Here is a 23,564-nt window from a genome sequence, read left to right on the forward strand (position 1 = left end):
CCCCCTTCTCAGGGGGTAGTGAGCACGGGCCGTCTCCTCCGTGTTTCATCCCAGACCCTCTGCTGATCATCTCTCTCCACCCACGTGGCCTGCAGCGCGTGTGGGGAACTGCTGTCTGGGAACCTGCGTTCTGGGGACCGAAGGTCCCAGGCGTGAGGACGGACAAAGGAGGCGGGGTGGGGGGAGGGCCTCAGGCTGGAACCGGCGCTGGCCTTCACTTCCCTCCTGGGGGCATGGAAGCCTGGGGGCATGGAAGCCTGGCGACGCCCCGCCCCCCCGCCATGCTGTGAGCGAGGCTGCGTTTGCCCCGGGGAGGAGCCTAGAGCCATGGTACGTCTTCCGTCTTATTTCAGAGATGCAGGGAGGCCAGGAGCAATGCCTCCCCTCTGATCAGAGGAGCTTCCTGACCCCGGCCCCAGGCAGCGGTCTCTGAACGCTGCTGCTTTGTGGGACTCCCTTTTTTTCAATTAGGAAGATTTACAGGCACAGGTGGCTTGTTGCTTAATTCAAAATACCATAACTCTTTGTAAAAATGATATTGGCATTTTTCAGACATACACAACAAAAGAAGAGTTTCCTCACCATCCCTGTGTCTCCGGGCCCCAGCGCCATCACACTCAGGTCTCTTGTCACCGTATCTAGCATTTGAGTGAATTTGCCACGTTTTCCTGAACTGTAGGGGATAAGGGACAGTCAGTCCCACAGGTTTTCCTTCTGTAGGTGTGACTGTTGACCTATGCTTATTTGTAGGCGGCCCTTTGTGATCCAGCAAATTCTTGTTTTTAGCTCTTCTGCTCAGAATGCCCCTGGAACAATGCCCTTTACCCAGGCGCTCCTGTGTGGCTTCCAGCTGTTGCCCTGACATCCTTTATTTATTACGGCTCACCCTCTCTTACCGCTTTCTGTATGCCCAGAAGCCGCTAGGTCGTTGCATTCAGGAGACGTTAGCCCAGGCTGGGCCCCAGCAGCGAATGGTTCAGACACAGCCTCTGCATGGAGGGCGAGTTTGCTGCCAACGTCCTGCACTTATTAGAAGGACTGGGTTCAGCAGCGAGGGGCCGAGAGGGGGCCTGAACACACAACGGAGAATGCTGGCTTGACAGCGGCTTTGCCCATCCTTTTTCCTTGCTTTGTTAGAGCTACTCAAAGAGCAGGGCCCTGCAGGTCAGCATTTGCAATGAATGTCTGCAGGGCTGTCCCCCCATGATGCCTCCTCTCCTGGGGCCCTGGCTCTCTCCCCATGCCAGTCACGTCCTCAGAGGATATCTCATATCCTTTAAAAAGACTTGTGTCAATACCAACTAGCTAGTGGCTCCCATTCTGTTACATGCAAAACTTAAAATAAGGTCCCGGCCTTGCATACCACTGAGTCATCCTCACTGTCACCCAGGAGGGGCAGCCTGGTGGCTGGCGCACATGGCCAGCTGCCCCATGGAGCTCCTCGGCGTGCCTCACACCAAGTGCAGAAACCTGTGCTTTCCAGGGTTTTGGCTTCCTGGGAGGGTCTGAGAAGCTTCTGTTCGTGCACAGGACGACTTCATGCATGTGCATGACACTCTCCCGGCTCTTCCCTGACCCAGGTACTAATACTTGCCCTCCATCCCTGAGTTCACATTTCTTCAACCTCTGTGTGGTGCTGCTAACGTGTAACTCAACTGTGGATCCCTTTGCAACTTTTGGGTGATTTTCTATTGGAAAAAGTTGGCCTTTGCCTTCATTTATCTTTCCCCACCTAAACTGTGATTCCATCTACCTTAACCTACTGCCACATTATAAAGGAGCTTCATTCTCTTCTCTGCACCGACTCCCAGGAGGAGAGAGCAGAAGCATCCTCACGGGGCTCCTCCCAGGGGTCCAGGCATCGTGAGCTGCTGCTCCCCCACTAAGTCTGGCTTCCTTAGCCTCTGTGCGGAATCTGGTACCCGGGGCAGGGGGAGCAGAAGTGGGAACGGAAACCAACAGCCCTTGCCAATGAGCTCAGTACTTTGCAGTGGAGTGCAGGATCCTAAGAAAAATAATTTGTGATCTTTTTGTGATCATTACCTAGAAACCTAAGGAAATGTTATGTTTCAATAAAAATTTTGGTTGTTCTACTTTGCCTTTGTAGAGGTTATTTTACTGTCTTTTAAAGTGTTTTCCTAGTTGACCATCACATTTAAGAATTTTAACCCCAATGTAACAGTTACATTCACTCATTGTGCTTAAACCTAAAACACGGAGAGGAGGCAAGTAAATAAGCGTACAGGTGTTTTAGACATTTTCCGTCTCTGGTCAGGCACCGCGACAGTGCAGGGGGCAGTCTGTGGATTCCTGAGTGTGGTAGGCAGCTGCCAAGGTCTCCACTCCGCGTGCAGCCCCGCGGGACCCGTGGCCGTGGTGGGGCTGCGGATACGCCCGTGGGTCAGCTCACCCGACAGGGGTGAACGGACTCTGCGGATGAAACTCAGCCCCAAATCACTCAACTCAATTAACCAAAAGGGAAATTACTTTTGGTGAGCCTCAATTAATCAGTGAATCTTCCCAGAAGCAGAGGTTCAAAAGGACAAAGACTTTCCTGCTGATTAAAAGGATTAAGTTTCTATGTTGTGGGTCATTTGGCAAAGGACTGAGGGCAGCTCCCGGACCCCAAGAACGGCTCCTGGTCAGCAGCCAGCGAGAGAACCAGGGGCACAGACTCTCAGCGCCAGCTCTGGCAATGAGTACTGGAACCTGGAAGGGGGCCAGCTGAGAAAGGATACACCTCGGCAGCACCCTGACTGCAGCCTGTGGGACGCAGAGCAGAAGACCGGCTGGGGCGTGCCCACACTTCCCTGTAACCTTCCCAAGGCTGTGTTCCTTACATGCAAATCGAAAGGGCAGAGTCCTGAGCGTGAGGGGACAGGCCTCTGTGCGTCTCTGCCTCCTGCACGTCCCCGGGGGAGGCCCTGACGGTCCTTCTCTCCACACTGTCCTTCCAAGGACGTGTGTGCTGCGAGTGGCCGTGGAAGGTGGAGTTAGTGCTTCCCTGGAGCCACGCGTGTGTGTCTCCTGCCCAGTGGAATAAAGGGTATGGTTCCCTGAGCTCCAGGTCCCCTCCCAGGAAGCCGCACTGTGCACACAGGTGCCGTCCAGCCCTCGTGGGGTCCCTGGAAGGAGCTGTGCTGGGGGGCCCGTGGGGACACTGCCCACTGCTATTGACTTCTGCACTGGCCTTGTCTCTGGCCCGGGGCCCTCGGTCTTCCGCCGGTCTGCACCGACCCAGGACAGCCTCACTGGTTAGCTTGTTGCGGGGGTGAAATCGCAGACCCTTCACTGCTCTTGCCACAGGACCGGCAAATAGAGTACTTGGTGATCAGATGAAATCTAATATTATTAATGAGATAGAACTGGGTCAGCGGACTCGGGCTGTGAGCTCGACCCGTTCTCATTCCTATTTTTGTTTGTTCCACAGCTCAGAATGGCCCTTATGGCTTAGAGTGCTTGTTATTGAAGACCTGCCCCTGATTGGGCCTCTCGGCCCATAAAGCCTACAGGACTGACTCTCGGGCCCTGCAGAGTCAGCCGCCCCTGGGGCACCTGCTGGTCCATGTCTTGCATGTCCGGCAGCCCGATTCTGGGCCTTCTGGGCTCCACCCTGTCCCCACACGGTTTGCTGGGAAAGCCCTGGGTTGAGGGCACTGCTCAAAGCCGGGATGGATGACAGGTCTGCAGTGAGGCCCCGTCTGTCAAGACATCTAAGCAGATGCTTCCCAGGTGGCCGGCTCAGGGGGACAAACTGGCCACAAACACACCTTGGGCCGCTGCTGGCTACTCTTCTGCAGGAAGTAGTTCAAGTTCAAAAGACTCCCCTTCAGAGGAGGAGTCCCGGGGGCAGCAAAGGCCCTGGGAAGGTAACGGCTGCTCTCCTCCACTTTGGCTGCAGTGCCGGGCGCACCCCAGAGTATGTTTCCCAGGCACAAAGCTGCTCCCTCCCTCCCTCCTTCCGGGCAGCACAGAAAGGTATCTGCTTAAATTAAGTTGGAGGCAACAGAAGTGACTGTGGGACGGGAGATGAGGCACTTGTCACTTCCCAGAGGCAGTGACTCCCCCACCAGTGAGGCCAGCCTGGCACTGCCTGCCCCACATTTAGCAGCGACATCCACCCGCTTTGGGGCTGGGGTCCCTGAGCTCAAACCCCAATCCGCTCCCTGGTCTCATGACCTTGAGCAATTCATGTAGCTGTTGGCCCGTCTTATTTTCCAATGTGGGAGAGAGTGTCCACCTCATGGGGTGTTTGTGAGCGTGGGTGCACCACAGCCCGCACACGGATCACACACCGCGCTACAACGGTTTCCAGGCGGGACAGAAGCAGTGCTGACCGGGGCTGGGGCTGCCATGGCAGCGCTGTGGACTGTCAGCACAGTTCTGTGTCGCATCCATGTCCTCCCAGCCTGCACACTGGACACTGGACCGGAAGACTAAGAAGACCCGTGCTGGTCCCAGGATACAAGCAGCCGTTGGCGACAGACGTTTACTCGTTCAGCAAGACCCATACGCCGGGGCTGACAGTCCTGAGAGGAGGCGGGCAGTGGTAACATGCTACAGGTGAGTGCCTGGGGGTGCGGGACAGGAGGCGCCCCCGCTGTGTCGGGGTCAGAGAGGGCCACTCCCAGGCAGGGACGTTCGCATGGGGCAGCAGCGCTTGGAGAAAGGAATTGCCGAGAAGGGGGAAACACTGCCTGGGCAAAGGCCGGTGGCAAGGAGTCACGTGGGCCGACCCTAGGCCGGAGCGTGTGGACGGCGAGGTGAGCAGAGGGCCCGGAGGGGTGGCCGGGGCCCTGGAGCCAGGATCGACCTAGGAAGAGGGGGGAAGCAGAGAAGCGGCATGCTGGGCTTTGCACTTTTAAACACAGGCTCTGCGGAGAATGCACTGCGGCACAGGCGAAAACTGGGGTCAGTTTGAGTCCCTGATTCCTTCAGCAAGAAAAGGCAGCGGGGAAGAGCTGGGATGGACAGAAGTGAGCGGTTCTGTGGTGTGTTTTGAGGGTCAAAGCGACAGGATTAGCTGGTAACGTGACCGGCTGCTGGAGAGAGGAAACAGGACTAAGGTGCAGGGGTGGCCGGCGCCGTGGGGGGAGCTGGGAAAGGCCAGAAGAAACACAACGGCCTGACCAAGGGCGGCAGCAGCCGCGCTTCAGCGCGTTCACTCCGAGACACTCAGCAGCCACGCGTGGTGATGCCGACACGGGTACCAGGTCAGGCTCTCCAAGGAGGTCCGGGCTTTAGAGACGAGGGAGTCGTCGGAACGGCACAGACGGGTGAGGGCACCTAGAGAACAGGACAGAGTCCCGGGACGGTCGCAGTGGCGTGGTCACCGCAGGGAGATGAGCCACAGGAACTGGTGGGGGTGTAGTGGGGGTGTAGGGGGGGAGCCGAAGGGAAGGGGCAGGGAGGGGGCAGCTGTCCGGAGCCGCTGGTAAGAACAGAAGTGCAGGTGAGAGCCGCCCCACGCTCCACGGAGGCCCGGGGGTCACTGTTAGGGCGCCTGTCCGCAGGGAGTCGGGGTGAGGAGTAGGTGGGTGGGGAGGGGGGCCCGAAGCTTTGTCAGGAGGCGCAGCAGAGAAGTGGGCACGGGGTCTACGGTGGGATCCGGAAGGGTGAGCAGCAGGTGGGCACAGAGAGGCTGGGGGAGGCGGGCTCCCTGAGGCCGTGGGCACGGAGTGCGCGGGCCCTGTGCCGAGGCAGTGATACGCGGGTGGGCCCCCTGGGCCGCGGTCAGCAAGCTCCGCAGTCGGGCGCACACCCTGGAGAGGGGCTGCCTTCCCGCAGCCTCCTGTGAACCGTGTCCCAGTTACTTGACTCCCTGTCAGAGACTAAGGCGAGTGGCTGAGATGATCCGATCCTTTTTAGTTGATTGATTTAAAAGATAAACTAGACTGAGCAGCTGGATGTTCTTATAAGCAAAATGATTAGAAATTCAAGGATTTGAAAGGGGTAGCTTATTTTTATGCTAGGACACAGCACATTGCAATGGGGGAAGGGATGGGATGAGAGGAGAGAGGAGGCAATTTAAAATTATAGGCTGAATTAGACTCAGACACGGAGAAGTGACTAGTGGTCACCAAGGGGGAGGGGAGTGGGGGGGAGGGGGACTGTTGAGCCACAGTGACGTACATTTGATCATAAAAAAGATAATAAAATAATAAACAAATAAGCACGTTACCTGGAGCAAAGCCAATCACCGACGCAGACACAGGGAATTACATTAGATTCTAAAAAAGGCAAGTCTGATCTATGGTGACAGAAGGCGGGTCAGCGGCGGTCCGGGCTGGGAGTGGGTGGGGGGTTGGTTGCAAAGGGGCGCCAGGGAACTTTCAGGGTGATGTGAGGTGCACCCTGACTGCGGTGGTGGGTTCCCGGGTACACAGCTGTCAAAACTCATCGAATGTATACTTAATGCGGATATACTGTATTGTATATAAACTATACCCCAATAAGGCGGCTTTTAAGAAAAAAATTATAGTCTGATTTCGTAGACTGTTGACACTGCAGAAACCGGGGGACGGGGGGAGGGGCGCGGTAAGCCCCCCGGTGACACGGGGTCCGCTGCGCACCCGCCGCGCCCCGCCGCCCCGAAGCCGCCGCTCGGCCGTCTCCCTCCGCGCGCCGCCCCGCCCCCGGGCGGCCCTCCCCGCGGCACGTGAGCGGCCCGGGCGCCCTGGCCTGCGGGAGGCGCGGGCAGACAGACGGGCGGCCGGCCGGGCGGAGGCGGGAGGCCGTGCGGGTCGGGGCAGCGGGGCGCCGCCATGGTGCAGGCCTGGTACATGGACACGTCCGCGGACGACCCGAGGCGGCCGCACCGCGCCGAGCCCGGCCGCGCGGTCGGCCTGGAGCAGCTGCGCCGGCTCGGGGTGCATTATTGGAAGGTAGGCGGGCGCCGGGAGCGGCGCCGCGCAGGCCCAGTCGCGGGCCCGGGGGCCGGGGTCGCCGTGCGCGCTCAGCGGGGAGACCTGGTGGGCGCGGGCTCGCTGCGCATGCGCAGAGCTGGGCCTTGAGGGGGCGGGGGGCCCTCAGCGGGCCGCGGGGAGAGTGTGGGGGGTACCGGCCTGGCGGGGGCCGCGGGGCTGGCGGATCAGGGCCTGCGGGGGTGTGCGGGGGTCCCCCCAGGCTGTTGGGGTCTAAGCCGGCAACCTGGGAAGGGGAGTCTGGGGTCTGCTCGGGAAGGGCATTCGGGCGCCCGCGGCCACACCCCACAGAAAGGGGCCGCAGGACGGGCTCTGCGGGCCCCGCGTGCGGACTCGGGGGCGCTGAGCCTGCCTCTGGGTGGCGGTGAGCCCTGGTCCGCTGTGCTGGCTCGGCAGGGGCGCCCCGTGGGGGCCCGCGTTTGCTCCTACAGGTCCCGGGCCCCGCGCAGTGCGCCCGGCCTTCTCACGGGGGGCAGGTGCCGCCCTGGCGAGGCGCGCGGGGTCCCCGGAGGGCGTGCCGTCAGGGGAGGGGACCTTATCCCGCCGCGGCGGCAGGGACCGGGCTGCCCCGGGCTGCTGTGCGGCCTGTGCTTACCGGTGGGTGTTCCACCCTGGGCCAGACCCAAGAGCGAACAGCTCCGCCCCGGGGCCACCCCTCTTGCAGTCTAGCAGATCTTCAGAGACCGTCCTAGGTAGACGAGAAACCCCGGCTGAGTTAGGCGACGCTGATGCATTCCTGCCCTAAAAGGGCTTCCTCTCTAAGGTGAAGGTTAGTTTGATTTTGTATGTTAATTTTTCATAGTATGGGGCATTGGCACGCTCCCCATCCGCACCACCCCAGCCCCCCGTTGAAAACCTGTAATCTAGTAAGACAGAGAAAAGAAAATGTTTTTCAAAATTGTTGCAAATATCTATAAAGTTTTTCAGTATATTTATTGGAAAAAAATGTGTGTACCTAAGCTCAGTTCAAATCTGTGTTCAAGGGTCAACTGTATTTATCTTCTCCTGGGCAAACATTTAACCTACTGGAAGGTACCATTTATTTATTCAAAGCAATAAAATGGTATATAATGTCCACTATAAGAGGCAAATATGTTTGGTTTTATCATAAAATCTAATTTATCTGCAGTCCAAACAGAGGGTTAAATTATTACTGCACTTTGGGGGTTACACTGGGCATTGACAGTTTATGAGCAAGAATGAGATACTCGTCAACTTCAGAATGTATTCAAAGGATAAAATAAGACATTTTTTAAAACATCTTTTGAGTTATTCCATGGAGCCAACCCAGTTTCTCCTACCTTCTAGTTCTGAATGATGAAGGCTGTCAAAATTAAATTACGTTTACTCTGTGGCTTTGGAATCCTGTGTATTTTTATATGATTTCTTACTAATAGCCATTCTTGATCAGTGGGAAGAGATGAAACAGTTTTGCCGATTGACTGTCACAGTCAGGGTGGAGTGATAGAAAACTCTCTCACACACATTCAGTTTTGAAGTTAAATTGTGTGCGTGCCATGTGGTGGGTCGGCTCATCTGGGGGGTCATCTCTGCAGAAATTAATGCACTGATGACTAGTGCTTTGAGGTATTCTGGAGTTTGCTGTTCAGGATTTGTGATAAGATGGGTATTTTGTTGCATAGCATAAGGCAAAGCACACTGAGTTCATTGCCAGTATAAATAGGAGTTGAGCTTTATCTGGCCAGGCCCTGCAGGAGTGCTTCCTGAAGGTGATATCAAGGTTAGACCTTGAAGACTTGATGGGATGCTGATGAACAAAGGTGGTGAGGTGCATTCTGTCGGGAGCACCGTGTGGGGATGTGAAGTGTTCAGTATTTTTGAAGAGTAGCAAACAATCCTATTTGATCTAGAATGTAGGTATTTTTAAAAACAGAACAGGGACAGAGGGATGGAAAAGGTACCTGGGTCAGTACTGGGAGGCTCCCAGGCTGACTGCAGCCTCGGGGCATCAGGAGCCCATTTGGCCCAGGGAAGCAAGTTGACCAAAGAGAAGCCGCAGGTCGGTGAGCGCTGCGGAGTGGTTGGTGTTGAGGGACAGGACACAGGGTCGGGGACCCCTGGACAGCTCGGTGATGAGAGCCTCACCAGGGCCCCTGGCGGTGGGACTGGGGTCGTTGGGATAGACTGGCCCAGGGAGGGCTGTGGGGGAGAGAGGGAGGAATTAAACAATTGTATTACTTTTAGCCGTTATGGAGAGTGGAAAAACCCTTAAAAGAAATGGGGAAGAAGGGGAAGGAAGGTTAGTTTGGGATTGACAAGGCCTGGAAAATGAATCGGAGTGTGATCACATTGGAGATCTAGAGAGAGAATGTCTCTGTCCCCTTGTGTCAGTGTGACCTCCTTTTGGTTTTTGTTTTGACTCTTTTAGCTGGATGCTGACAAATTTGAGAATGATCCAGAATTAGAAAAGATCCGAAAAGAGAGAAACTACTCCTGGATGGACATCATAACCATATGCAAAGATAAACTACCAAACTATGAAGAAAAGGTACGGGAGCCCCAAATTACTTGAAAAGGGGAATCATTATCTTCACTACTAATAAACACAAGCTTCTCTTTCTTTTTTCTTTTAATGTCTTCATTTGAGCTTTATATCAGAGTACTGCTGGCCTCATAGAATACACTGAGAAGTACTCACTCTTTGTCCATTTTTTGGAAGTGTGTGCGTAGAGTGGTTTTATTTTTTCCTTAAATGTTTGGCAGATTTACCAGTGAAGCCAGCTGGGCCTGGAACTTTCTTTGTGGGAAGGTTTTCAGCTATGAATTCAATTTCTTTAATAGATACAGGACTGTTCAGATTATGTCCTCTTGAATGAGCTGAGCTGGTTTGTGTCATTCAAAGCATTTTTCCATCCCATCTGAGGTATCGGATTTATTAGCATAAAGTTACTCAGAATATCCCCTTACTATCCTTCAGTACTGCACCTTCTGTCGCGCCAGCCTCTTTCACCCCTGGTGCTGGTGACTTGGGTCTCTCTCTCCTTTCTGAGTCTGGCTAGACGTCTATCGGTTTTGTTGATCTTCTCAGAGAACGTTAGGTTTCTTTGATTTTCACCATTGTTTTTTCTATACCATTGAATTCCACTCTTGTCTTTGCTTTTTCTTCTTTGGGTTTAATTTGCTTTTCTTTCCCTAACTTCTTAATGTGCATGCTGAGGTCATTGGTCCACGTCTTCCCACTGTGTTGTTTCTGGAGAGAAACATGCTGTCATCCCTGGTTTGGTTCCTCTTACGTGTGAACACTGTCCCTTTTTCTCTTGCTGCTCTTGAGAGTTTCTCTTGATGCCTGGTTTGGAGCAGTGTCATTAAGCTGTACCTTGGGGTGATTTTCCTCACACTTCTGTGAAGCTTGTTGAGTGACGTGGATGTGGGTGTATAGTTTTCATCAGATAATACAAATTTTTCAGCCATATTTCTTCAAGTATTTTCCTGCCCCTCCCCCGTATGTCTGGTTAGGTAAATATAATTCACATACATTTTCAGCCGCGTGGAGTTGTCTCCCATCTCACCAATACTCTGTTCATTTCTTTTCGTTCTCTTTTCTCTGCATGTTTCACGTATATATTGCTTGGGGTTCAAGCTCACAATCTCTCCTGGCATCTGATCTGCCTGTCATGCCACTCAGTGCACTTCTCACCTCATAGACATTGTAGTTTTCATCTCTGGAAGTTCAGCTTTGGATCCTTTTCTCTTTCACTTTCCATGTCTTTATTTAGCTTTTTGAGCCTACGGGATACAGCTGTAATAATGGTCTTAAATGTCCTTTTCTGCTAATGCTAACATCTTGTCAAGTCTGAGTTGGCTTTGATTCATCCTCTCATTAAAGGTCACGTTTTCTTGCTTCTTTGCACGTCTGGTGACTTTGGTTTGGGTGTCAAGACATTGTGGAATTTGTCCTCTTGGGGGCTGGGTGTGTTTGTATCACCGTGAGTATTCTCGAGCTTGTTCTGGATGGCACATCGTCTGCTGGAAGCAGTTTGATCCCTTTGGGTCTCTCTTTTAAGATTTGTCAGGCAGACCAGAGGGCTTAGTGCATAGCTGGCTGTCCCCCCGCTAAGGCATGATTCACATATATGTGCCACACAAAGCCCCTGAACTGTGAGGGTCTGCGGTCTGGTTGGTGGGACAGGCACTCCTCCTGGGCCTGTTTGGGGTCGAGCACTGGGACCTCGAGACATGAAGAATCCAGTGTTCTTCTCCCCAGCGTCGGGTAGGCTTCCTACATGGGTGCCTGTGCCCATCAATGCTCAGGATTCCTGGAGGGGGTCCTCTGCAGGCCCTGGGGTTCTCCCTGGGGAGCTCTGGGGTCTGTGTCTTGCACTCTGCCTCAGCTCCCCTCCCTGCACCACAGCCTGAGGTCTTCCCAGGTGGTGCACTCGGGCTGGCACAGGGCTCCCTTCCCTTGTTCCGTCTCAAGGGTCGCTTTCCTCCCATTTCCTGATGTCTGTGCCTTACACAGTTATTTCATGTATTCTTCCTGTTCTGATTGTTGGAGGAGGGAAGAGGGGTTCAGTTTCTGCCACCCCATGGGAAGTGCAAGTCAGAGTCTTTTAAGTTCTTAGTTGTATGGTGAGTCCCGGCCACCCCTGGATCAGACAGGGCTGTCCCTGCTCTGTGGCCCAACAGGAGAGAAGATGGGAAGGGCAGGGAGTTCTCAGTGGGGCTTAGATGTGCTCAGTTTAAAGTACTGCCTTGTCTTCAGGACTGCTGTCTTTACATTCTTGAGAATAAAATGACTCTTTTAGGAAATGAGAGTGACAGGAGTAGTTGTTTTAGAGTTTTCTTTCCTTCTTGACAAAGCTTGGTAACTGTGTTGGTTCCAGTGCTCTTCCTGCATCTTGCTGGGCCACCCCGAGCCCCTGCCTTAGGCTGCTCACCTGTGTCCTCGGAAACCTGCAGCAGGTGGGGACCACTCACTGAGGCCATGCTGGTGAAGCCAGGCCCAGACCCTGGCTGCTCCTGCCCAGCCCCCTGCTGCCGGGCCCGCCGTGAGGACCCCTCCACCCAGGCTGTTCCTCTGTCTGCGCGGGCGTCTTCTGTGTGTTTCTAAAAGACAGGCCGTAAGCAGGTGTACAAATGCTACCAAATTGAACTAAGAACAAAAATAGTGTAGTAACATGGGAGTTGGTTAAAGGTAGGTGTGTGGTGTGGTTTTTATCTCTCAGCTTTGCCCTATAGCAAATTGTTCTTGCTGGTCAGAGAACAAATATTTTACACACACACACACGCACACACACACACCCCTCACCAAATGACACCGCTTGGACACACACACACGGCTGGGGGAACACACACACACACACACACACACACACACGCCTCACCAAATGGCACTGCTGGTGGAACACACACACACACACACACACACCTCACCAAATGACACCGCTTGGACACACACACACACACACACACCTCACCAAATGACACCGCTTGGACACACACACGCACACACACACGCACGCCTCACCAAATGACACCGCTTGGCAGGCTTCTCCTGGATTTCAGGGGGTGCCAGCCTGGCATGTGGATGGCTTTCCTCCAGAGCTTTAACATGGATGGGCTCCCGTGGCCCTAGTGTGGTCAGTGACACTAGAACACCTTCTCCCTGGAATAAAACCCTCGCCCTGACACAGGCTTATCTCTCTTGTTTTGTAGAACAACCTCCTTCTATCTGATTATCTCCTGTGTCTCAGGTTTCCTCTTGGTCGGGTTCAGGTGACATGTTTGGGCAGAAATCCTACGCCAGCAGCGCCCTGTGTGCGTGGCGCCCCCTGTGGGGAGGCTGTGCCCGCGGCTTCCTCACTGTGCAGCTTCCGTTTTCTTCCTCTGCGAGTCGTCAGGCGTGCGGCTCTGGCGATGCCGTTGCCCGTCATGGCGCTCAGTGTTTCTAGTAAGAGGTGACTCCTGCCTGGTCAGTCATGTGGTCTTCTGTCCGCTTCCTGTAGTGAACGGGGGGCTGGGGGCCACCCTCTCCTGTTTATCTACAAGTGTGGGCGTGTGGGCTTTTACTCGGTGGTCTGTGATCCATTCCTCCCCTGACTCATCTTGATGCTGACGTCGTCCCCAGTGGCAAGGAGGGGCCTCTGCACCTGGCCCCTGGCCCCGTCACACGTCCCGTCGTGTTCTGGGTGCCTCTCTACACTCTGGACCGATGTGTTCCAGGTTCATCCGCTTTCCAGTCCTCCCACTGCCTGTCACTGGCACCCAGAAACCCACACAGCCGTGCTGGGCGGCCCCGCCGCTGCTCGGGGGTCATTGCACGAGGTCCTTCGAGCGAACGGGACGAGAAAGCTGTGTCTGTGGGAGACAGCCCTGGTTCAAACCGAGTCCGATCCCACCAGCGGCGCGGGGCTTCTCCTCGCTGCCCCTCCTGGGGAGAACCTGTGCCCAGCCACAGCCTGCCTGTGCCCATCCTCCACGCCCTCGGCGCAGCTGCTGTGCCCACTGTGCCCACGGTGCCCTGGCAGGCGGAGTCAGCGTGCCTGTGGGCTCCCTGTGTCTCCAGCTGAGGGTGTTCTCAGAGCACCGGCTTCAAACGTTACCTTATGTTCTTTGCCATCTGTGTGGCTGCAAGCATACTGCCTGATTTTTGGATTCAAGGTTTCTCCCCAAGTTTGTTTTAATTCTATGGTTATATAAAACACAACAAGGTTCTGAAATCAGAAGTCACACTGACCTCCCCTGCCTTTTCCATCCCGCGCCTCCCACCTCCTATCTAATGACCACTTCTCTCGGTTTCTGGTCGTCATGGCAGTGTCCCCACCGCTGTCCTGTGTGAGCATCTGAGGGGTTCCCAGTGCTTCACGCTCCCAACAGTGGCGCAAGGGTGAGCTGTGCATATTTACCTTCATGCTGTTGGAGGTGTGAATTCCCGGGAGGGGACGGCCGGTAGGGGGGCAGGTGCACGTCGCCCCCTGGACACCCTGGACAGCACCTGGCATCCCTGCAGCCTCCCTGGCATTCAAAGCTTGGTGCCCTGGGAAGGAAATGGTGTCCATGAGGTGTTAATGTGCTGCCCTCCTTTTGAAACTGGTGGTTTTCCAAACACTTGTGGACTCCCCAGAATGTGTGAACATTGAGGGAAGCCTTAAAATGCTGCATAGGGAATATTCTCAATGCAGAGCAGAATTTTCATGACAGTCTGGTGAAAGGTATGTGTGATTTACTGTAAAACTCAACTTGCCTGTGTATTTGAATCTTTTTATTATAAAACGTTAGGGGGATAAAGACCTGGAAGACACGAAGTAGATTGGAACACATGGGACATGCTCACTGAGTTGGTGACTGCCTTCCTCAGATGTACCCGTGGCTTATGACCTTGTGTGATCCGTGTGACTGTGTGTGCATTTGATTGGCGTGTCTGCTGTGTATGGCAGGTTATGGGCAGAAGCCCAGTTGTCTGTATGGGAATCTTGTCACTACACATCCAAGCTGTGTGATGTTGGGCCAGCAACATCTATGGCACTCTCTGTGTATAATAGCCTCTCTGTGGCACTTTCCCTCGTCTGTCATACGGGGATAACAGCACCCAGTGAGTTTATTATATGTGCACTATTGAGAATGTTGTTTGGCACATGTAAGTGCTATTTAGTGTCCACTCTGACTTCTAGTTCATTGATAGGTTTCATACAATATTCTAGCCCCACCGCCTTCCTCCTTAACCTATCTCCTGTTTTTACGCTGAGGATTTCTGTCCACCTCAGTTCTGGCCTTTGAAGGCTGGGCAGGTGGCCAGGTCTGTCCAGTTTGCATGGCTGGCCTCAGGTAGACTTACAGAATTTACCTCCTGCTCTAGATTAAGATGTTTTATGAGGAGCATTTACACCTGGACGATGAGATTCGCTACATCCTGGACGGCAGTGGGTACTTTGATGTGAGAGATCAAGAAGACAAGTGGATCCGGATTTTCATGGAAAAAGGAGACATGATAACTCTCCCTGCAGGGATTTATCACCGCTTCACTCTGGATGAGAAGGTAGGCTCGCAGGTGTTCAGAACTCCACACTGTGCACTGCTGGCATTAGGACCTGCAGTGAGACATGATCAGGCAGTTCGTGGGGTCTCTGGGTGTGGTATGGACAGAACCTGAGCCTGAAGTGTAATTTTTGAGTAGAAAGTCAATGCACAGGCTCTATTCAGAATTTGGAAAGGGTGTTCAATGAAATCTCCCTCTCACCCCTGTTCCCCAGCCCCCCAGTTTCTCTTCCTAAAAGTAACCAGTATTACATTTTTAAAAACCTTTTGAGAGACATTACACATTTCCAGGTGAGTGCGAGCCAGTGATCTTTCTGTCCTTTTTACATGGAGGGAGCTGAGCTGTACAGGGTTCTGCATTTTCCTTTTCTCCCTCGATATGCTTTGGAGGTCATTTCATATCTGTCAAGATAGCTAGTCTTCCTCATCTACCGCTGCCTGGCACCCACTGCTGGGTGGACCTCATGTAGCCAGGCACTGAGTCACCCCATTGAATGCATGATCCCTAATCATGGGCATGTACATTTCTAGTATTTTGCTATTGTAAATGGTGCTGCAGTGAGTAACCTTACACATTTGTCATTTGCACCGGTGATTATAGGATGAATTCCTAAAAGTGAAAACTGGATTAAGAGGCAGTGCATGTTACTAATTCGATGGCTGGAATGTCTTCCCTGTCAGCAGCGTCTGGAGGGCCTGCTGATTCCTGGGGACACATTCCGGGTGGACAGCAAGGACAGGCGGGGAGGCACAGGGAGAGCGGGGTGGGCACGGACCAGCTGCGGATGTTCCTGCCGCGTGAGCAGGGGCCGTGCACCACTCCGGGCATGGCCTCCAGGGACAGAATGTAACTGTGGGCTGAGACGCTGAGGTCTGACGTGGCGGGCCTGTCTGTGTGTTTTCTAGAACTACGTGAAGGCCATGCGGCTGTTTGTGGGAGAACCGGTGTGGACGGCGTACAACCGGCCAGCTGACCACCTCGAGGCTCGGGCGCAGTACGTGGGATTTTTGGCACAGACGGCGTAGCGCGGCTCCTGGGCCTCACACCCCTTCGCCCCTTGAGAACGTCCTGAACACAATGACGGCAGAAGAGCTCGTGTTCCCGTTGTTAACAAGAAACTGGGACATTACTGTTTTACTCATCAATTCTGAAACAAAACTATGCCTAATTTCTTATGATCATAGAAAAACCCCAAATCAGTCTGTTTTTCAGATTGTGTTAAGTGTTTTTTAAGCCAGATTTTTACCCCTGAAGGGTAGGTTGTCTTAAGTGTTTTTAAACCAGATTGAAACTCTTCACATTAAAGTTCATCCTCCATACCCCATGTTGGTCTTGGGAATGGGTCTCCTTTGCACAGAGGAAACCCAAGCCACGGATGCCCTGGTGAACTCTGACTGCTGAGATTAAAATGCACACGGGCCACGTGGTGACACATGCACTGTGGGCCCCCGTGCGTCGCCCCACCTCTGTTCCCTTGACCGTGGACTCAGCAGAGTGGCAGGAGTGAGGAGGAGAGGACCTGGGCTGCCTCCTTGGCAGGCCCTCATCAAGTCGGGTGTCAGGGACGGGTCGCTGGCAAAGGCATCACCGGGTTCCGGATGCAGACGGTCCTCGCGGGAACACAAAGGCTGGTCTCCCCCCAGCACAGCTCGGTTTCCTCCGTTTGGCTCTGTGCCCCCTGATTGAGGGGAGTCTGCCTGCTCATGGGAGGAGGCCACCCTGTCCTCTCCTTGAAGGCACGGGGCGCCTGTGCAGTGGTGTCCCGTGGCCGAGCCATCCGTCAGGATGCAGTCGCTGCGCTCGGGTGCAGCTGCACGCCGGGTGACACGCTGGCATTTAGAAAGGATTCCATTCTGTGCTTGCCCCTGTGGGGATGCATGGCCGTGCCACGGCTGGGAGGGGCCCATGTGTCTGGGCCCTGCATCCTCCTGATGGAGGCAGGTGTGGAGACCCGGGCAGGTGCCGGCCGCGGTGTGTCTGGGGGAAACACTCCCCCAGTGACAGCAGTGAAGACCCCGGCACTTGCCCTGTGAGTCGGCCTTGGAGACCCCTCCTCTATCCACATTTCCCAAGTGAGAGGGGCCGTCTCCGCTGCCTTCTGGCCCCTTCTTGCCGCCCGTCTGTCCTTGTCTTTCGCCCAGGATGCCCTCTCCTGCCCTGAGAAGCGGCCATGCCGTGTGCTTCAGTGGGTGCCCAGCTAGAAACCGCAGAGCTGCGTGTGTTTTACTATTCCTGCCCTTCAAATAGAGTTCTCATCCACCCATCAGCTGTGATTCTGAGTACAGACCCCGGGTGTCCACACGGGAAAGGCGGCACAGTGGACCGGTCAGGCGGCCCTAAAGGTGGGGTGGTCGCCCTGCTGCGCGGCCCGACTCGGCCCGGCTTCTCAGGGCTTGCCCTCTGGCCACATGTGAACAGGTACGGATCTCCCAGTTTTTGTTAGAAAAATATGGCTACTAGATTTAATTCTTGCCACAAAATAGTGCTTTAACATATAAAAATGTGCGATACTGATCTTACCAGAACGAGTGGGTTGCTTTGTTACGTCGGACGTGGCGTGCTTAGTCTCCTGTGGCTTCTGTTGTGACTCGGATCCTCTCTGGGGGCTTCACGCTGGCTGCTTCCCCCTTCAGGTGTCCGAGCTCACCCCCAGCCTGGCTCACAGGCCGCCCCTCCTCCCTGCTCCCCTTTCCCTTTCTGATGGCAGCGCTGCTGAGCCCCGCACAGCTTTCAGCTTCCTTGCAGGGAGGAGCCCTGAGCGGAGGTGGCTCTTGTTCAAGGGGGTAGAAAATGTAACAGCAGACGAGCAAACATGGGCTGTTCACTTGCTGATTTTAAGGAAATCCACCCCATTGCCAATGAATGGTTTCATTTCTGAGTTTGGGGAAATTTGTGCATGGGTGTGCGCACCCCTGTGCCCCTCAGGGCCAGGCCTGCGAGTTTCCGGGGAGCTGGGTGCGGCTGGGGTGGAGGGACACTGGGTGAAGGCCGTTGCTGTGGCGTCGGACCTCTTCGGGACATGTGATCTCTGGGAGGAGGTCATCTTGTTCTTCCTCATTACGTAGTGGGGTCTGCAGCCCCAGACACTCAATTCTACAGGGGGCTTTGAGGACTGAACTGAAGCTCTTGGCTTACCTGGAGCCTGATGCTCCGCAGAGCGGGGGGTCTCTGGGAGGCTGTGCATCAGGAAATCCGCTGGAAGGCATTCCCTGTGGTGGATACGAGGCAGGTGGAGGGGCTTCGCTACGGGGAGTCTGGATAATCGCCAGGCAGGAATCTGCTTCTAGTCGCATGGATTCGGAAAGTTAAATTCACCTGTGATCTGAAACTAGTCTTTAAAAGCGGGGGTTTTGTTTTTGAAAATATATCATGTAGAAGTTTCTAGAAACCTCAAGTAATTTTATGAACTACCCCATGAAAACTTAAGCACACAAAAACATCCATTATTCTAAAGTTTCAAGACCAAAAGGGGAAATGATGTGCTTGGGCTGTCGCAGCTCCAGGGGCTGGAAACGGGGAGGAGACTCAGCACCTCTCAGTAGCCGGGATGCTGCAGCGGGGGCGGAGAGGGTGGGACCGCGCCTCGCCTTAGAACGTGACAAGGGACAGAACAAACAGTGCAGGGCAAGTGACACTGGCTGTCTGTGTCTCAGCCAGGGCCATCCTGAGACCCCAGGCTGTGTGTGCTGGGGCCCCGCTGCCCTGCTCCCTGGAAGTCAGCGGCCTGGACGTCGGGGGTCCGTGCACGGCTGAGGTGCACGTGTGCCTAATTCCACGACCTTCCTCAATCCCACGTGGGGGCCCGCCGCCTGCTGGTGCGGACGGTCAGTGGGCGGACCTTTGCCATCAGGGAAGGTTCCAGGTAATGGGCGCTGCTGAGGCAGCCACCCACCAGCCCAGCCAGGGACGCCGGCCCCGCCCACCCCCGAGCCTGCCCTCCTCATTCCCCGATGAATAACGATGACACTTCTCAACTTACCCCATGTTTTTAAAATAGTTGCCTGCTGTGTGCTCGGCTTGCGGTAAGTGCTGGGATAAAAAGGGAAGGGACGGCACGTCTTAAGCTTCACAAAGGCTTAGCAGGCGTCCTTCAGTAGCCTGTGTGGAGAGAAAATACAGCTGAGACCTGTAGTGTCTGCGTGCGGGTCACAGCACAACACGGGCTGATGGGGCAGTTACTGCACAGAGGCCACAGAGCACACGCAGTCCCAAACCGCGTTGTCCTCAGCACGGGCCGGGCCTGGATTGGCAAGAGCTTTGTTAAGGGAACTCTGGCCTCAGAAACACAGCCGGGGCGTGTGCGCCGGGAGGGCCGAGAGGACAGCCTTGCCCGCCAGCGCCGCTGCTGTCAGCCAGAGGCCCTGCCGTCCCGGGCCTGGCTCGGCCAAGTCACCAAACGGGCAAAGAAAGGAGAAGGGAGCCGCAGGGCCACGGGCGCGGCCTGTCCTTGGGTCGGCTCCGGCCCCGCGGGCCTGGGAGGGACTCCGCGGTGAGCGGGGAGTGGGCGGACCAGCCTGCAGGCCCAGCGGTCCTTCCCAGGCTCTGCTCTTGGGGCAGTGTGACGGGCGCGTGCGTGCGCTTCTGAGGGCCTCCGGGGGGCGCGCTCCAGCTGCGGCAGACAGACCTCCGCGGGCGAGCTCGGGGCGGCGGGGTCCTGTGGGTGAGGTCAGCGCCGAGCGCGGCCTGTGGACGCTGCCTGTAGTCGGCGGCGTCCGGGCACACGGAAGCTTCCTGGGGGCCCCCTGCCCAGCTGCCTCTGGGCTGTTGGCAGGTCTGCACACATCCACGCCGCCCTCAGGTCTCCCGGGACGGGGCTGCAGTTTTCTCTCTGCTCCTCGAAGCATCTGATGGAGACCCGGAGGGATTCCCGGGAGCGCTGGGGAGCGCCTCCCTCTGGGAGATACCTGTTAAGATGAGCGCACGATAGGAAATCAGATCCAAGGGGAGACTTGGTTCCGTCTCCAGGGAAATGACAAGAAATTGGTCTTAAAGTTAAGGGTAATGGTTTTAAGAGTAGATGTGCAAGTTCGTGGACTATCTCACCCTCAAAAGGGTGAGCCCAGTTCTCCGGGGGTGGGCCGGTCTACAGGGCGCATTTCGGACGGGTAAGGGCCAGAAGAGGCTTGAGTGAGGTCAACAGGCCTGGAAGGCAAGGTTCCCAGACCGCTGGGTGGGGGGCCCTGCCACGCCAGGACGCTGCGGCCGCAGCCTCGCCCGCAGCAGGAGGCGCCCTCTGGGAAGCAACAGCTGGCCGGGGGAAGCCTTCAGACGCAGCCCGTGGTCCGCAGGGGACCGGGCACCACGCAGCTAGGCACTCGGGTTCCTGACTCAGAAGCTTTAGGTGATGATAAATTTATTGCCTGAACGTTGCTTGAAGTCACCAGCTTTGGAAGTAACCATTACACAGCATGCCTAGTGGACAAATTAAGGGTGAACCCCTCCCCCTCACTGCTCCCCCTCCACCCAGAAAGGTGCTTATCAGGGTCAAGAATTTTGAGAAATAGAAACGACTGCAATCAAACCTACGGAGAAATAGCTGCTTGACAGACGCGGGAGGCAGGGGAGAGGGGGCGCCGTGAGCAGCGCCAGGCCGTGCCCCAGGTGACAGGCTGCCGCGCAGAGCCGGCCCTGTGCAGCGAGCACCCTAGTAGGTGCCCTGCAGGGACACCGTGTGGACAGGGTTGGGCACGGTCGCACCTTCCTGAGGCTAAGCCTGAATGCCTGGTCTCGTCCTGTCCCAGAACCCAGGCTCTGAAATGCTCAGGGCACGACCTCGTCTGCTGTCTTAGTTGGGGCTTTGTCGCAAGGACAGAAGTCCACTGTGAAGGCCCCGCCATCCCCGGAGGCCCTTGAGGTGACAGGCCGTGCACGAGCCAGGGCCACCCTCTGCTTCCGGTCCTCACCTCTTCAAGTTGGCTTTATTTTTTCTTGCAAGTAAGTCCTCTCCTCACAGTGGATGTGGTTTCCCAGCGCCCAGGGGGTGACCACTTCTGCCCAGCTCTGGTCCCCAAGCGTCCCATGTGACCACATGGGGGCAGAAGCTGGGATGAGGGGGACAGGGGCACCTGGAACAGGGGTGGCTGCACGGCCGTCCAAGGTTCCCGGGTGCTGTGCCCGTGGCTCCTGCCCAGGAGCTCAGAAGCCCTGCCGGCCCAGCCACACTTGGAGTTCAGCCCCAGGGGCGGCTCTGGACTGCGGGGCGGGGCAGTTCGGCTTCAGCCGGGGACGGAAACTGCCTGTCTCTGCTGCTTTGCTCGAGGAGTCCGGCTCTCTGGGCTTGAGAACACCTCCCGCCACCCAGGGGAACGCTGGCTTCCCGACAGGCTGGAGGGGCGCACGCCTTCTCCGCAGGGAGGCCGGGGCGCCCCTGGGCAGACGGCGGGAGGCGCAGGTAGGTTTACTGTGGGTCACGTCCGAAGCAGGCGGACCTGACTGCAGTGCCGCGTAGCCGCCGGTGGCTCCCACGGGGGGGAGGGCTGGCCGCTCAGCGCCCCCGCCCCCTCCTTGTCCCTGGGGCTGCTGCCGGGGCCAGGCCCTGTGCCGCGCCAGCTGGACACCTCGGGAGTGCGGGAGCACTTCAGTTTCCGCGCTTTGCAGGAGGCTGCCAGCCTGAGGTTGGGGGGCCCTTGTGGGGCTGTGGATGGCCACCTTCCCATGGCCCCTGTGGAGGCGGCCGGTGGGTTCTGGCATCCCCTTACACGGACTCATCCCAGCCTGGGTCCCCACCTGTCCCTGGGCACCCGAGACCCGCTCTGACCATCCCAGGGGGAACAGGGCTTCACAGGAACAGGGGACACACCCAGGGCCCAGCCCACTGAGGCCGGAAACCAGACACGGAAGGTCTCTGTGGGCTGAGAACACCAGCCCTCCCCCGCCTGCCCCCAGGCTGCCCAGCTGGGCACAGCTCCGCTCAATCACAGGCCGGTGGGGACAAGGATGTGGCCCGGCCAGGAGCTGGATGGGCCCCGAGGAGGGAGGCAGATGGGCGCGGGGAGGCGGCCTGTAGCCAGGCCCTGCTCAGCCGCAGAGTTCAGCAGCCTCCCGGAGGCTGGCGCATCTTCTCTGAATTTCTGGGTTCTGCTTGCGGTGCTCTGTCCTAGGAACTGACTTCTCAGGGCAGCCACTTCAAGGCATCAGGGAAGCCACCCATGCGGGCGGGAGGCCCCGGGCCGGTGGGGCTGCAGGTCTCACACGAGTGCTCCGGCCTGTGTGCCCGGCGGCGCTGGCCTCGCTCTTCTGGAAGGAGTGTGCTTCCTAAGGACAGGGGACACCACAGAGAACCCCCTCGTCTGCCTTCCTTGTCATTGTATTTCAGGTCTTTTATTTCCTGTGCTAAAATGCTTGTGCTCATTTTGAAACATCCCCAAAATCGGCTGCTCTAAAACCCAAACAGAATCTCGTCTGAGAGAGACACAGCCTGGCCGAGAGCACATCAGTGAGATCGTGCAGTTTGCTTTCCTGCCCGTGTGTCCTCAGGCCTGCTCCAGCGTTCATCAGCCCTGGGGGCTCTGGGGAGGCGCTGAATCGTTGACTGGCCTGAGGGACACGGTGGGAGGGCCCAGGAGAGCAGCTCTGGGGTCTGTTCCGCCACCACCCTGAGCTGGGGCTTGGCCTCAATGCCGGTGCCTCCAAGTCCCCTGGGCCCCTGCGCTCGCGCCCCCAGCAATCCTAGGATTGGCTCCAGGGCAGCCCTGAAGCCTCCGGGGGGTGGGGGGGCTGAGGGGACAGGGGAACAGCGGCAGACGGCAGTCGTCCCAGGGAGGAGCGCTGGGCTGGGTCCCGCTGTGAGGCGACGCCCCAGGGTTGCTGTGCAGCCCCGGGAAGCTGACTCAGGCCCTCTGTGCCTCGGATACCTCACCTGTGCAGGGAGTGGGGCTGAGGGGAGCACGAGCCCACGAGGCTCTCGGAACGCGGGAAGCACAGCAGGTGGTTTTCTGGCATTGGAAACATCTGCCGTGGATCCGCCGCACTACCTGGCAGGTGTGGGATTAGGTGGTGATCACCAACAACGTGCCAGCTGGGCGCTGGAAGCAGGGTCTCACCTGCAAGCAGGGTCTGTGTGAGTAGGTCGGGGTCCCAGCGAGCCACCCCAGGCCGGGTGGCCCCACGTCAGTCCTGGCCCGGGCAGGCAGAAGAATGTGCTCTGGCAGCTTGTTTCACTTTTCAGTGAGGCCTGAGGTCACCCTGCTGGGGCAGCCCCAGGGCCTGGGTGGCAGAGCCTTGCAGGGCCATGCAGGAGGCAGCCTGCACATCCTTCCTGGCCTGGTGGGCACTCGGCCGACCTCTGCCTTGTCCCTGCCACTCCCAGGTGTCCGGGGTCCTTCTGTGGTGGACGGCACCCCCGAGGCCAGCCCTCTGGCCTGGCTGCAGCCTTGTCCCATTGATTCCGCCCTGGCTTGTCTCCTCCGCAGGGGTGAGCTGGCCTGTCCTCCTCCTGCCTGCGTGGGGCCACCCAATACCCGCACTCACACCCTCCGTGGGCGTTCTTTCCCAGCTCTGCTCTGGGTGAGTCCCCAGGGCTGCGCCAGCCTCCTGCTCAGCACCCATCACCCCTGCAGGCCTGGAGGATGGGGGACAACGCCTTGCGACTGCCCGGGCGATGGAGGTGAGCTGGCTCAGGCTCCTCCGTGCGGCTCACTGGCTGG

The 23,564-nt window shown here is 56.7% G+C and overlaps 1 protein-coding gene and 1 long non-coding RNA gene across 3 annotated transcripts; one reads left to right on the plus strand and one right to left on the minus strand.

Moving 5' to 3' along the window:
* Positions 1 to 6,658: 6,658 nt before the first annotated feature.
* ADI1 (acireductone dioxygenase 1) lies at positions 6,659 to 16,243 on the plus strand. Its single transcript, XM_036881648.2, has 4 exons — positions 6,659 to 6,884; positions 9,313 to 9,432; positions 14,740 to 14,919; positions 15,825 to 16,243. Exons 1-4 carry the CDS (start codon positions 6,765 to 6,767, stop codon positions 15,942 to 15,944), a joined length of 540 nt encoding a protein of 179 aa, XP_036737543.1. The 5' UTR covers positions 6,659 to 6,764; the 3' UTR covers positions 15,945 to 16,243.
* LOC118910471 (uncharacterized) lies at positions 14,841 to 21,954 on the minus strand. 2 transcript variants are annotated; one of them, XR_008995961.1, is made up of 3 exons: positions 18,899 to 19,520; positions 18,055 to 18,202; positions 14,841 to 14,971 (listed from the first exon to the last, which is right to left on the minus strand). It is a non-coding gene; the product is annotated as an uncharacterized LOC118910471 (long non-coding RNA). The 2 variants fall into 2 exon arrangements; XR_005023994.2 differs by lacking the exon at positions 14,841 to 14,971 and adding an exon at positions 19,544 to 21,954 and having other exon boundaries at positions 17,530 to 18,202; positions 18,899 to 19,017.
* Positions 21,955 to 23,564: the final 1,610 nt, after the last annotated feature.

The sequence above is a fragment of the Manis pentadactyla genome, chromosome 2 (assembly GCF_030020395.1).
Source record: "Manis pentadactyla isolate mManPen7 chromosome 2, mManPen7.hap1, whole genome shotgun sequence".
Classification (NCBI taxonomy): domain Eukaryota; kingdom Metazoa; phylum Chordata; class Mammalia; order Pholidota; family Manidae; genus Manis; species Manis pentadactyla.

Bases quoted from the DNA above. Each gene is read 5' to 3' on its own strand.
- ADI1 (XM_036881648.2), top strand. From the start codon at position 6,765: ATGGTGCAGGCCTGGTACATGGACACGTCCGCGGACGACCCGAGGCGG. The intron at 6,885-9,312 runs GTAGGCGGGCGC...TGACTCTTTTAG, and splicing joins TCGGGGTGCATTATTGGAAG to CTGGATGCTGACAAATTTGA. The intron at 14,920-15,824 runs GTAGGCTCGCAG...TGTGTTTTCTAG, and splicing joins GCTTCACTCTGGATGAGAAG to AACTACGTGAAGGCCATGCG.